Source organism: Nerophis ophidion, linkage group LG25, assembly GCF_033978795.1.
Source record: "Nerophis ophidion isolate RoL-2023_Sa linkage group LG25, RoL_Noph_v1.0, whole genome shotgun sequence".
NCBI lineage: Eukaryota > Metazoa > Chordata > Actinopteri > Syngnathiformes > Syngnathidae > Nerophis > Nerophis ophidion.
The window spans coordinates 25,262,357-25,275,752 of NC_084635.1; the positions used below are offsets into that span (position 1 = coordinate 25,262,357).

Sequence of the window (13,396 nt, forward strand, 5' to 3'; positions counted from 1 at the left end):
TATAGAAAATGACTGTATCGTGATATTCGAGTAAACGTTCTCATGCAGTTGCTTTTAGCTGCGGGCATTACACTACAGGCTCTTCCCACTCCTTCTTGTGTCTCCTTCTCACAGACAGTGAGCGCACCTTCTTACATACGTCACATACTGTCACGTCATACGTCACATACGTATACGCCCTTGCAGAGCACAGAGGTAGCAGCATGGGTAAAATTAGCTGTGATGCTAGCAAAGCCGTGCGAGTGTTAATACGAGAGAAAGAAGGTGCGAATCTGGTAAAAAATTAAGGAAGAATTAATTCCCAAGAAAAACAGCAGATGGCGGGTGGTTTGGCTTCAAGCGGGAATATGTCCAATAGACAACTTTAATTGGTCAAGTGTGGGGCACAAGCGTTGCTAGCAAAAGTAGAAGCACTGCTAATATGTAGCATCATTTGAAAAGTCACCGCTAGAGAATGAAGAGTGTTTGAAACTCCGCATGTCAACCTCTCCATTCGGTGCCACACGCCCACACCATCAAAATACTGAGGCAAACATTTCCAGATCAACACTGTATGAAAAAAACAGTCAACAACAAAAGGACATAATGTCTGCAGTAAACTACCACATAGCGAAGGACATACTCTATTTGTAGCTAAGATAGGCACCAGCGCCCCCCGTGACCCCGAAGGGAATAAGCGGTAGAAAAATGGATGGATACACGGATGGATACACTATTTGTTTTTCCTATTATGCAGCTAATTTTTACTTGACACTTATTGAAATATCTTGTGTGACATCATGCACAAAAGTGCACTTTATTTGTTTGAAACTATTGCAAGGGCGTTCTGTACAAAAAATGCACTTTAATTTAGTGTTGTTTTGATACATCAACTTAGTGACATCATGCACAAAAGTGCACTCATAGCTTGTTTTAAAATGTCTCTGACATTCTTGCACTTTCAGTTTTGTAAATTACATGAATGTTTGTGCCACTGCTTAATAACTGTTTAATAAATACAGTTTTTGTCAATTGACTTAATTGTGATTTCCTTCTCTGCATAAAAGTTTATAATGAGCATATACAAACCCCATTTCCATATGAGTTGGGAAATTGCGTGAGATGTAAATATAAACAGAATACAATGATTTGCAAATCCTCTTCAACCCATATTCAGTTGAATGCACTATGTAGAACTTCAGTCGTTCAACAGTCCGGGGTCTCCGCTGTCGTATTTTACGCTTCATAATGCACCACACATTTTGGATGGGAGACAGGTCTGGACTGCAGGCAGGCCAGTCTAGTACCTGCACTCTTTTACTACTAAGCCACACTGTTGTAACACGTAGGTTGGCATTTTCTTGCTGAAATAAGCAGGGGTGTCCATGATAACGTTGCTTGGATGACAACATATGTTGCTCCAAAACCTGTATGTACCTTTCAGCATTAATGGTGCCTTCACATAGGTGTAAGTTACCCGTGCCTTGGCCACTAATGCACCCTCATACCATCACACATGCTGGCTTTTCATCTTTGCGCCTAAAAAAATCCGGATGGTTCTTTTCCTCTTTGATCCGGAGGACACAAGATCCACAGTTTCCCCCCAAAAATTGAAATGTGGACTCGTCAGACCACAGAACACTTTTCCACTTTGCATCAGTCCATCTTAGATGAGCTTATGCCCAGCAAAGCTGACGGCGTTTCTGGGTGTTGTTGATAAATGGCTTTCGCTTTGCATAGTAGAGCTTTAACTTGCACTTACAGATGTAGCGACAAACTGTATTTAGTGACAGTGGTTTTCTGAAGTGTTTCTAAGCCCATGTGGTAATATCCTTTAGAGATTAATGTCGGTTTTTGATACAGTGCCGCCTGAGGGATCGAAGGTCACAGTCATTCAATGTTGGTTTCCGGCCATGCCGCTTACGTGGAGTGACTTCTCCAGATTCTCTGAACCTTTTGATGATATTATGGACCGTAGATGTTGAAATCCCTAAATTCCTTGCAATTGCATTTTGAGAAACGTTGTTCTTATACTGTTTGACTATTTGTCCACGCAGTTGTGAACCAAGGGGTGTACCTCGCCCCATCTTTTCTTGTGGAAGACTGAGCATTTTTTGGGAAGCTGTTTTTATACCCAATCATGGCACCTACCTGTTCCCAATTAGCCTGCACACCTGTGGGATGTTCCAAAGAAGTGTTTGATGAGCATTCCTCAACTTTATCAGTATTTATTGCCACCTTTCCCAACTTCTTTGTCACGCGTTGCTGGCATCAAATTCTAAAGTTAATGATTATTTAAAAAAAAAAAAATGTTCATCAGTTTCTTGGTAGCATATTCAACTGAACAGGGGTTGAAAATGATTTGCAAATCATTGTATGCCGTTTATATTTACATTAAACACAATTTCCCAACTAATATGGAAACGGGGTTTGGATTAATGCAGTATGAACAAGAATGTTTTAATGTAGACACATAGAATCATCATACTGCTGTGATTATATGTATCAAGTGTTAATTCAAGGCGAAGGCAAAATATTGAGATATAGATCGTGTATCGCAATATAGCCTACAAATATTGAGATATTAAAAAAAGGCCATATCGCCCAACCCTACTCCGCATGTCAACATCTCCATTCGGTGCCACACGTCCACACCATCAAAACACAGAGTCAAACATTTACAGATCAACACAGTATGAAAAAAACAATCAACAACAAAAGGAGATAATGTCCGCAGTAAACTACCACAGAGCGAAGGACATACACTATTTGATTTCCTATAATGCAGCTCATTTTAATTTGACACCCCGCCTTCCGCCCGATTGTAGCTGAGATAGGCACCAGTGCCCCCCCGCGACCTTATAGGAAATAAGCGGCACAAAATGGTTAGATGGATGGACTTATTAAAATATCTTGTGTGACATCATGCACATAGGTGCACTGTATTTGTTTTAAACTATTGTAGTGGCATTCTGTACAAAAACTGCGCTTTAATTTTTGTGTTGTTTTCATCTGTCATCTTAGTGACATCATGCACAAAAGTGCACTCATAGTTTGTTTTAAAATGTCTCTGACAATCTTGCACTTTCAGTTTTGGAAATTACATGAATGTTTGTGCCACTGCTTAATAACTGTTTAATAAATACCCTTTTGGTCAATTTTCTTAATTGTGATTTCCTTCTCTGCATGAAAGTTTAGAATGAGCATATACTAATATTAATGCGGTATGAACCAGAATGTTTTAATGTAGACACATAGGATCATCACACTGCTGTGATTATATGTATGAAGTGTAAATTCAAGGCTAAGGCAAAATATTGAGATATATATAGAGTATCGTGATATGACCAAAAAATATTGAGATATTATAAAAGGCCATATCGCCCAGCCCTAATTCCAACCATTGAAATAATTTGTATACTGTAGTTCAGGACTTACAGTCGTTTGAAAACATCACTACACATCATAATGGCAGCTACCTTTTTGATCTTAAAGATCTAAAAAATTTTTGGGGAATGTCCGGCAGGCCAGATTGAATAGCTTATCGGGGCCACATGTGGACCCCAGGCCTTAATTTGCCCAGGTCTGCATTAGAGCCTTGCTACATTCCAGTGACTTGCTGTCAGGGGAGGCAGTGCCTCACCTGCCACCAGGTGGCTTAACCATGAGATGTTCCAAAACGAAGAAATAAAATAAGTTGATTTTGGTGTGGTTCCTGTATATTTTGATAATTTTCATGGTCAAAATTGCGTAAATTCCATGTTTCCTGATCAAAACAATGCAGCAGATGAGAAGTGAGGCAGACACATGCTTGTTGTCATGTGGAAAAGGCAGGTCTTGAGGCAGCAAGTACTTCTGCCTCAAGGTAGGGAGCGATATATTGTCAACTTGCAGTTCAATGCCTCAGCAGTACTCTGACTCGCCACACTGGGAGAAGTGGGGGCGCTCAAGCTAGCAGACACAGGTCTCTCCAGCGGAAGCCAGCATTTTTTTCTTTTCTTTTTTTTAACTGTATTTACAACAAACATGGCATTTTTATTAGACTAAGCCAGCGTTTGTGAGTGTTTATTGTCAGATGAAAAAATATTGTTTAATTTATTGGAATGAAATTGAATTAAATTAATGTTTTTGCCAATATGGAGGATTATATACTTTAAACAAGATTTAATACTTTTCTAAACTGAACTTTAAGATAAAATGAATGCGATCATACAATGTACGTTTTCATGGAGAATATCTATTGCTGCTTCAGATACAAATAGAGAAAGGTAAGATACACTCACAATGCATGATTTATTTTGTTAAAAGCAAATGGGACCAAAAAGTATTTAATAATGTTGTAAGCACAATACCAATGGCGCGCAATTTGAAAAATGCGCAACTGCATTTTGCAAATTTAATGTCAAATCAAATCAAATCAAATCAAATCAAATCAAATCAAATGTTTATTGGATTCATCACTATATATTATACATCCACGACAGAACTACTGACTAAACTACTACCACAACTTGGTTTACTATTTATAAAATATAATAATGTAGGGTTCCCTGGAACTTGAAATAGGCCACTCGGCCTGAATCCACACTTGGTAGTAGTTTAGTCAGTAGTTTAGTCGTGGATGTACACTGTATAGTGATGAATCCAATAAACATTTTATTAGATTTTATTTGATTTGACATTAAATTTGCACAATGTGGTTGGGAATTTTGCAAATTGCGCGCCATTGTATTGTGCTTACAACAATAACAACTTTATCAAATAGTTTTTGGACCCATTTATCATATCATAATATCATTATGATAACGTTTTTAGGAAAGCGAATAACTTTTTACCCCCCATGTAACTCTAATATGCAACCTAAATCAACAATGACTAGAGCTGCACATATGAATTTAAGTTTAAAAAAAAAAGGAGAAAAAAAGTATGTATGCCTCACCTTATGTTTAGTTCATTGCACGTCACTGCTACATTCATATTGTTTCAGCTGCGCTCCAGCGACCTCAAAAGGGACAAGCGGTATGAAATGGATGGATGCTTACTGGTGTCTGTGCTGAAGTCTAGCTGTAAATGTCAGTTCAGTAGAAGGGGTGAAACACTACCCCCTAGTGTTTTGTAGTAAAAACGTGTAATATGTCTCCAGCAGCTCCTGGTCGTCTTTGTTAGATTGTTCTTCGGCCAAACCGAGCCGTCGCTCTCATCTCTTCAGCCCACCGGTGCTGTGTAGCGCACTCGCACCGTGGAGCGGTCACAGCCGCACCGGCAAGGCGGCGACAACTCCCTGGCTGGCGGTTTCCGGTGTTCGTCCGTCAGCGGGAGGATGGCGACTAGCTTCGACCGCATCCCTTCCACCGCCGGTCCTCCGACCCCCACTTACCGCGAATGTCGTCGGCGCCAGTCCGAAGACTGCAAAGAAAAACACCTATAAGCGAACCCGGTAGGTTTTGTTGAATGACTGTTTGCCCATTTATCACATTTTAAGACATGAGAACCGCGGCTGCAGCTCGGTGCTCGGGGGAGGCCTAGCGAGTTTGGATTCGGGGTCAGTTCTCCGCGGAGGCTCACGTCTAACGTTGGACCAGTCAATCTGGCCTTTCATAGAGCGCCAGATCGGCCAAGGCGGCGATAGCTTCCGGGTGTCTCTTACGTCCTTTTTCGCTGTGTGAATCGTGTTAGTTTTACTTGGAAATGGAGGATGAGATGTTGCAGCCCGGGGGAGATGGCAGGCTACAACAGTGAAGGAAGGCGGTGCAGTTGTTTAACGTCCCTGTAACTAGCTGCTAGCTGTTAGCTGCTAAATGGCTATTAGCTACACACTGGCTACAAACCGGTGTGTTTTTTTAAATTAAATCGCTATTCATTAACTTTTTTCAGAGGCGTAAGCTCGGAAAATCAATTTTAAACGTAGCGTCGTAATTTACCACGTTTATTTATTGAGCTTGCTCATAAGGCAACCATTACATTGAGGTGTTTTGGCAGTTGAAATCAGGAAATAGACTGGGCCGAGCTTGATAGCGGCATTGTTTATTAGTCAAACTGCTCTTAATGTGTATTAGAAAACCACTCACATAATGACATCCCAAAAGTTATAATAGCTAAAATATGTTAATTGTTAGATTTTGAACTTTGATCATTTTCATAATGACCTAGGCGCTATGGGCTTTTTTAAATATCTCGATATTTTTAGACCATATCGCAATATACGATATATATCTCGATATTTTGCCTTGGCCTTGAATGAACACTTGATGCATATAATCACAGCAGTATGATGATTCTGTGTCTACACTAAAACGTTCTTGTTCATACTGCATTAATATCCATCCATCCATTCATTACCTACCGCTTATTCCCTTTTTGGGGTCGCGGGGAGCGCTGGCGCCTATCTCAGCTACAATCGGGCGTAAGGCGGTGTACACCCTGGACAATTCGCCACCTCATCGCAGGGCCAACACAGATAGACAACATTCACACTCACATTCACACACTAGGGCCAATTTAGTGTTGCCAATCAACCTATCCCCAGGTCCATGTCTTTGGAAGTGGGAGAAAGCCGGAGTACCTGGAGGGAACCCACACATTCACGGGGAGAACATGCAAACTCTACACAGCACCTTCGTATTGTGAGGCAGACATACTAACCCCTCTGCCACCGTGAAGCCCCACTGCATTAATATATGCTCATTTTAAACTTTCATGCAGAGAGGGAAATCACAACTAAGCCAATTGACCAAAAGCGTATTTGTTAAACATTAGCAGGTGACTTTTCAAATGATGCTACATATTAGCAGTAATGCTACAATTGGTAGCAACGCTTGTGCCCTGAACTTGACAAATAAAAGTTGTCTATTCGACATATTGAAGACGAACCACCGCCAGATGTCGGACCCCTGCTGTTTTTCTTGGGAATTAATTCTTCTAAAACATGCACCTGGGGATAGGTTGATTGGCAACACTAAATGGGCCGTAGTGTGTGAATGTGAGTGTGAATGTTGTCTGTCTATCTGTGTTGGCCCTGCGATGAGGTGGCGACTTGTCCAGGGTGTACACCGCCTTCCACCTGATTGTAGCTGAGATAGGCACCAGCCCCCAACACCCTCCCCCCACCCCAAATAGAATAAGCAATAGAAAATGGATGGATTAAATTTTCCGTCATTTGTTACCAGATTCGCACCTTCTCTCTCTCGTATTACCACTTGCACGGCTTCGCTAGCATCACAGCCAATGTTACCCATGCTGCTACCTCTCTGCTCCGTGAGGGCGTATACGTATGTGATGTATGACGTGACGGTATGTGACGTATGTAAGAAGGTGCGCTTAGTGTCTGTGAGAAGAAAACACAAGGAGTGGGAAGAGCCTGTAGTGTAATGCCTGCAGCTAAAAGCAGCTGTGTGAGAAGTATACTCGAATATCACGATATAGTTATTGATCCGTGATCTGTTCGGATCAATATCTTCGGTTTGGCACACACGTGATCCACGGTTTAATTTATGAAAAAAAAAAAAAGTTTTCGCACGTTCAGTCCACACAGCGTGGTCATGGCGAGCGGCGTAACGGAGGAATTTGAAACGCCCCGTGCCATTTAATCGGTGTGTTTATAGGTGAAGACTCTGTTGTGCAAAACAAGAGTTTTAAACACACGCTGAAAGTGCTTGAGCCACGTCACGACATCCCGTCGCCCACCCACCTTAGCGATAAGAATGTGCCAGATCTTTATGAGCAGGAGAAGAAAACATTGTGGATGAACTATCCCGAGCATCATCTGGTGCGCTCACGACAGAAGGGTGGAGGTCCAGGGGAACTATTTGACGATAAGTGCTCACTTCAACACAGCAGAGTGGGAGATGAGAAGACACGCCCCCTCTACGAGAGTCACCTTGCATAGGTACTGACACAAGCAGCGGAGGAATGGAAGATAAAGAGGCCCAGTACTAATATTTCAGTAACAACTGATAATGCCAAAACTCAAATAAATGCAGTGAATGAGGCAGGACTGGGAACACAGATAGGATGCTTTGCACATGTAGTGAATTTGGCATCACATCTCAGTCAATAGGATGGAGCGCCTCCTTGGGAGGATAAGAAGGTGGTTTCCTACGTCTACCCAAGCATAACAGCTGCTCACGTGCTTAAGACAAAGTAAGAAATGCTAAAGCTACATAAGCTCATACATGATGTCCCAACAAGGTGGAACTCAACTTATATATGTTGGAGCAGCAGGCAGCTATTTACTCTGCATTGACCCACAAGACCCTGAATAAAAATGTCAGACATCATCACCCTGTCTGATGATGATGCAAGAGTGGCAGAGGTCTTCCAGGTGCTTAAACCCCTCAAAACTGTCACATCTCTACTGAGCACTGAAACTTCACAATCTGTGTCAATGATCCTGCCACTGAAAACAAGGATTCTACAATCCATGGCTCCAAGTGTGGAAGACTGCACCATCACTCCAGATGTCAGACTTTATTTCACTATTTATGTTTCAAGGAAGATGATGTGCCTTCTTATGTTGTATTTTAGGTTGTTTTTTATTAATGGTCATTAGTCCAAGTTTACAGAAAGGACAAATGCCTTTTTATGTTGCAATGTTTTTCAATAATTGTGTTAAAAAGAAGATATTATGCCTTGTGCACTTTAAGTTGATTTTATATATTTTAATTAAATAATGTAAAAGTGTTACTTAACAAAAATACAAAACTTCTGTTTATTTTTCTTGTCTTTTTTTTTTCTGATCCGAAAAATGATCCAATCCGAGAAACGATCCGAACCGTGAGTTTTTTGATCCGTTGCACCCCTATTTCCTTTTTAATCCAAGTCAATGTGTCCGTTTCCGCCGCCTCTACAATGGCACCAACATGGCGGTGACATTCCACGTCTCTCTGCTAAATATCCGCAGATCTTCTTATATTTGCCAGTCGCCGTAATAAATCTGTTCAATTTAGCTAAGTTCTGCTAGTGCCATCCCATCCATCTATCTTCTTCCGCTTATCCGAGGTCGGGTCGCGGGGGCAGCAGCCTAAGCAGGGAAGCCCAGACTTCCCTCTCCCCAGCCACTTCGTCTAGCTCTTCCCGGGAGATCCCGAGGCGTTCCCAGGCCTGCCGGGAGACATAGTCTTCCCAACGTGTCCTGGGTCTACCTTGTGGCCTTCTACCGGTTGGACGTGCCCTAATCACCTCCCTCGGGAGGCGTTCGGGTGGCATCCTGACCAGATGCCCGAACCACCTGCACAAACACAAAGTAAAGTATCCAGTTTACTTCCAAAATGAAATACGCTGTTTTCAAGGCGGATCGTATTTTATACTCTAAAACAATCTAATTAGTGGGGGTTCAAAACATGAAGTCAACTTGTCGAAGGATGGAATTTCACCTTGTTGGCACAAATGGATGAGGACATGCCAAAACATTTAAGAACCAAAAACACGCATATCCCAGGGAGCGATATGGGGGCCTGTGTCAAATACCAGCTGATACGGTGGCTTGGGAAGCAGGGGAGTGGTTTGTAGGAGTTCAATGACATGTATGTACAGTATGTGCATGTGTGTGTGCACAACGCTCGCTGGGGATGATCTTACTGTTGTGTTGTTGCTTACTACAAAAAAAATGTGTTGTTCTGCTAGGCAAAACGAGCGTCTTTTCCACGAGTCATGTCAAGTCAATGCCTCCACAAAGGCACCCGCCTATGGGCATAAATGGACGGCAAAGGTTCCACAGTGTTTACTTTAGTGTTTTTGTTATAACATGACAATGCGTGGAGTTGTGAGATCTCATAACAGTCCGCGCTATTTCGCTGCATGTCGAAGTCGCAACAGAACAGCAGTGGAGCTTGCCATACGGCAGATGGTGGTGCAGTTTTGTGACATTACGCTGCCGATACGCATCTTGTGGAAATCATGGGTTAGTCTGTGTTTCTGTGCATCACATCAGTGCAGCTGCATTTGCCTTCTAATTCTCCAATTGTCCTGTGTTCCCTCCAGGTCTCATGTTTATCTTCAAGGACGTGTACATCCCACATTTAAGACTCCAAATCAGTCTGCTGTGTGTGGCACTATAAACCTCATCATCCGAAATTCTGAATACCTGCATGGAAAGTGGAATGATGACGGAGGCGTGGCAGCAGCAGCAGCAGCAGCAGCATGTGGTGGCTCCACCTGCTGTAGTTCACACGCTTCCTCAGACGACGGACACCACTCTGGCCTGCACTGTGTATGGAGTTGTCCTTCAACCAGACTCCTCTCTGCAGCAGCAGCAGCTGGGCCAGCAGCATGTAGTACAATCGCAACAGCCCTCAATGCAGATAGCGGATGAAAGACACAAGTGTGGAGCCTGCGGCCATGACATCTCACACCTGGCCAATCCGCATGAACACCAGTGCATGGTGACCCAAGACCGGTCCTTCCAGTGCACACAGTGCATGAAGATCTTCAGCCAGGCCACGGACCTCCTAGAGCATCAGTGTGTCCAGGTGGAACAGAAACCTTTTGTCTGTGGAGTGTGTAAGATGGGATTCTCCTTGCTCACTTCTTTGGCCCAGCATCACAACTCCCACGGCAATGGCAACAACCCAATGAAGTGCTCCATTTGTGAAAAAACTTACCGTCCCGGCTCTGGAAATGTCACTCCCACCTCGTCTGCAGCCAATCCTCAGCAGCCGTCCACTGGGGAGACATCTGGTGGCGGTGCAGCAATCAGTGCCTCATCCCCGCCTGCTTTTGAGGCCTCCGCACCAGATAGGCCATACAAGTGCTCAGTGTGCCATAAATCGTTCCGGCATTTGTCAGAGCTGACCCGCCACGAAAGGGTACACACAGGTGAGAAGCCGTACAAATGTGACACATGTGATAAAAGCTTCAGCCAGTCCTCACATCTGGCACACCATCAACGCACACACAGCTCAGAGCGGCCATATAAGTGTGCTGTGTGTGAGAAGAGCTTTAAGCACCGTTCTCACCTTGTGCGCCACATGTACGCCCATTCAGGCGAGCACCTGTTCAAGTGCAATTTGTGCGAAATGCACTTTAAGGAGTCCTCCGAGCTCCTGCACCATCAATGCCAGCCCGAAGGAGAAAGGCCCTTTCGCTGTGGGTCGTGCGGGAAGAGCTTCAAGCGGCCGTCGGACCTGCGGCAGCACGAACGCACTCACTCTGAGGAGCGACCATTCCAGTGCGAGGAGTGCCAGATGAGCTTCAAGCAGCAGTATGCTCTTGTACGCCACCGGCGCACTCATAAAAATCCTGCTGACCGCCCTTTCAAGTGTAATCTCTGCGATAAAGGCTTTCTTCAGCCCTCCCACCTGCTTTACCATCAACAGGTGCACGGTATGGAAAGTTTATTTAAGTGTGCATCTTGCCAGAAGTCTTTTAGCCAATCCGGAGAACTGCTGAGGCACAAATGTGGCGGCGAAGTAGAGAAGCCCTATAAGTGCGACGTGTGCGGCAAAGGTTACAAAAAGAACTCAACGCTGCAACGCCACCAAAACACTCACTGCACAGAGAAGCCGCTGAAATGCTCTCTGTGTGACAAGCGCTTTGTGTCATCCTCAGAGTTTGTCCAGCACCGCTGCGACCCGACCCGCGAGAAACCGCTGAAATGTCCCGACTGTGAGAAACGCTTCAGGTACTCGTCCGAGCTGCAACGCCACCGCCGCGTCCACACCGGAGAGAAACCGTTCAAGTGCGCGAGCTGCGACAAGAGCTTCAAGCAACGCGAGCACCTGGCCAAGCATCAAAGCGTGCACTCGCGGGAGACGCAGTTTAAGTGCGTGTGGTGCGGCGAGAGGTTTGTGGACCTCGCCGCACTGCAGGAACACACGGTGCAGCACACGGCCGAAGGTGAGAGTTTCCCGGAAGCGCCATGTATCCCGTGAACGGTGAGGTTCTGCAGGCTTGGACATCAAACTTGTGTGCCAGCCTCAGTGCTCACCTTTTTATAGGATATAACACGCCTGTGAAACATGTCTAATGATTTGTAGTAGCCAATATGTTAACCTCCTTTGAGTAAAAAGCAAAACCTCAGGATCAGGAATCCTTTAGTTAGTTTATATTTGAGGTAAGGACTTAAAGAGCAAAAAAGGCGTGTGATGTAAATGTGGGTCTATATTGACTAAGTACTGTGTGGGACCTTTTTTCTGTGGTTGCATGTGAAAGTCAGTTTTTTTTTTTTTAATTGTTTACGCTTGTGGATGGCAAGACAGCTGTTATTATATGTGTGCTCATGTGTATTGCCCCTGACATCCATGTGCCTTTTTTTCTTTTGAACAGATCTTGTTTTAATAATTTCATGTCCGGTATAGCAGTCCTTCCCATCAGCGCATAGCGACGGCCCTGTGCAGCATTATCTTTTCACATACTTAGGTAGTGTCATCTGTTTGTGCATGACTATTTATCAGACTTAGTATCACTGTTGTATTATAATTTTGTTTATTTAGGAAAACACCATAAGAAGATGAGAAAAAAAAACAAGTGGATTTGTGGAAACTGTATAGCCTGTGTCCTAAAATGTGTTATTGCATCTTTGTATTAAACGACTAGGTAGCACATACCTATCATGTCATATGAACACTTGACATGTGCAATAGAACATGCACAATGTAATATTTATGACTACTGATTCATTGCATAGTCTACCCTGTTAATATAGATTGTGTGTGTGTGTATGCGCTCATGTAAACTGAAAATGTGTAGTGCTTCTGTTACTTTTTTGGTTTTTTGACTTCATAAGCTTGCTGATATTTTGCAAGGACTTAAGTTTCAGTTTGAAATATCACATTTAATCTGACCATCTTTCAAATGCTATATATGGGTAAATTATAAGAAAGTAGCAAATTACCATGTGGTAAATCCAAATTGAGTAATGGGACTTATTCCCTGTCCAACCTGAGCACATAATTCCTAGCAACTTCAAAGTTGTTCAATGTATGCGTCTCTTAGCACTGAGGATGAAGTGAAATATATACAAAGGGAAGTTTCTATTTTCCCTACAACTTTTTTTTGCAGTATATTTAAAGAAAGCTTTCGGGAGGGGGGGTGGGGGGGGTGCAGACGGTAACTGCCGGAGTAGGACTGTAGTTGTATCACACTTTAATTTGGCTTCAAACTCTAAAAGGGTAATAATGAGCTGATGGAATGCTGGAGTTACACAAATGGGTATCATATAGACTCCTGTTCTTACTGTACACATACATGTAAAATAAACCACATTGAGGAAAATAAGTGTTTGCTTTTATGGAGGGTGTGATTCTAATGCATTATGTGTACTGCTATTCATTTGACAGTTATTTGTATTTGAGAGTTACAGAGGCATGTTTTCCAAGTTGCTTTAAATTAGTACTTCTCAAAGAGTCGGATGACAGGAGGGAATTTGAGTATTAGTGTATTTATTTAAAAATAAATAATCAGGTTCTAACTAGTATTTCAT

At 43.1% G+C, this 13,396-nt stretch overlaps 1 protein-coding gene across 1 annotated transcript; it reads left to right on the top strand.

The window, feature by feature from the left end:
• Positions 1–5,062: 5,062 nt before the first annotated feature.
• LOC133543206 (zinc finger protein 319) lies at positions 5,063–13,191 on the top strand. Its single transcript, XM_061887728.1, has 2 exons — positions 5,063–5,416; positions 9,958–13,191. The coding sequence occupies exon 2, from the start codon at positions 10,065–10,067 to the stop codon at positions 11,844–11,846; it is 1,782 nt and encodes a 593-aa protein (XP_061743712.1). The 5' UTR covers positions 5,063–5,416; positions 9,958–10,064; the 3' UTR covers positions 11,847–13,191.
• Positions 13,192–13,396: the final 205 nt, after the last annotated feature.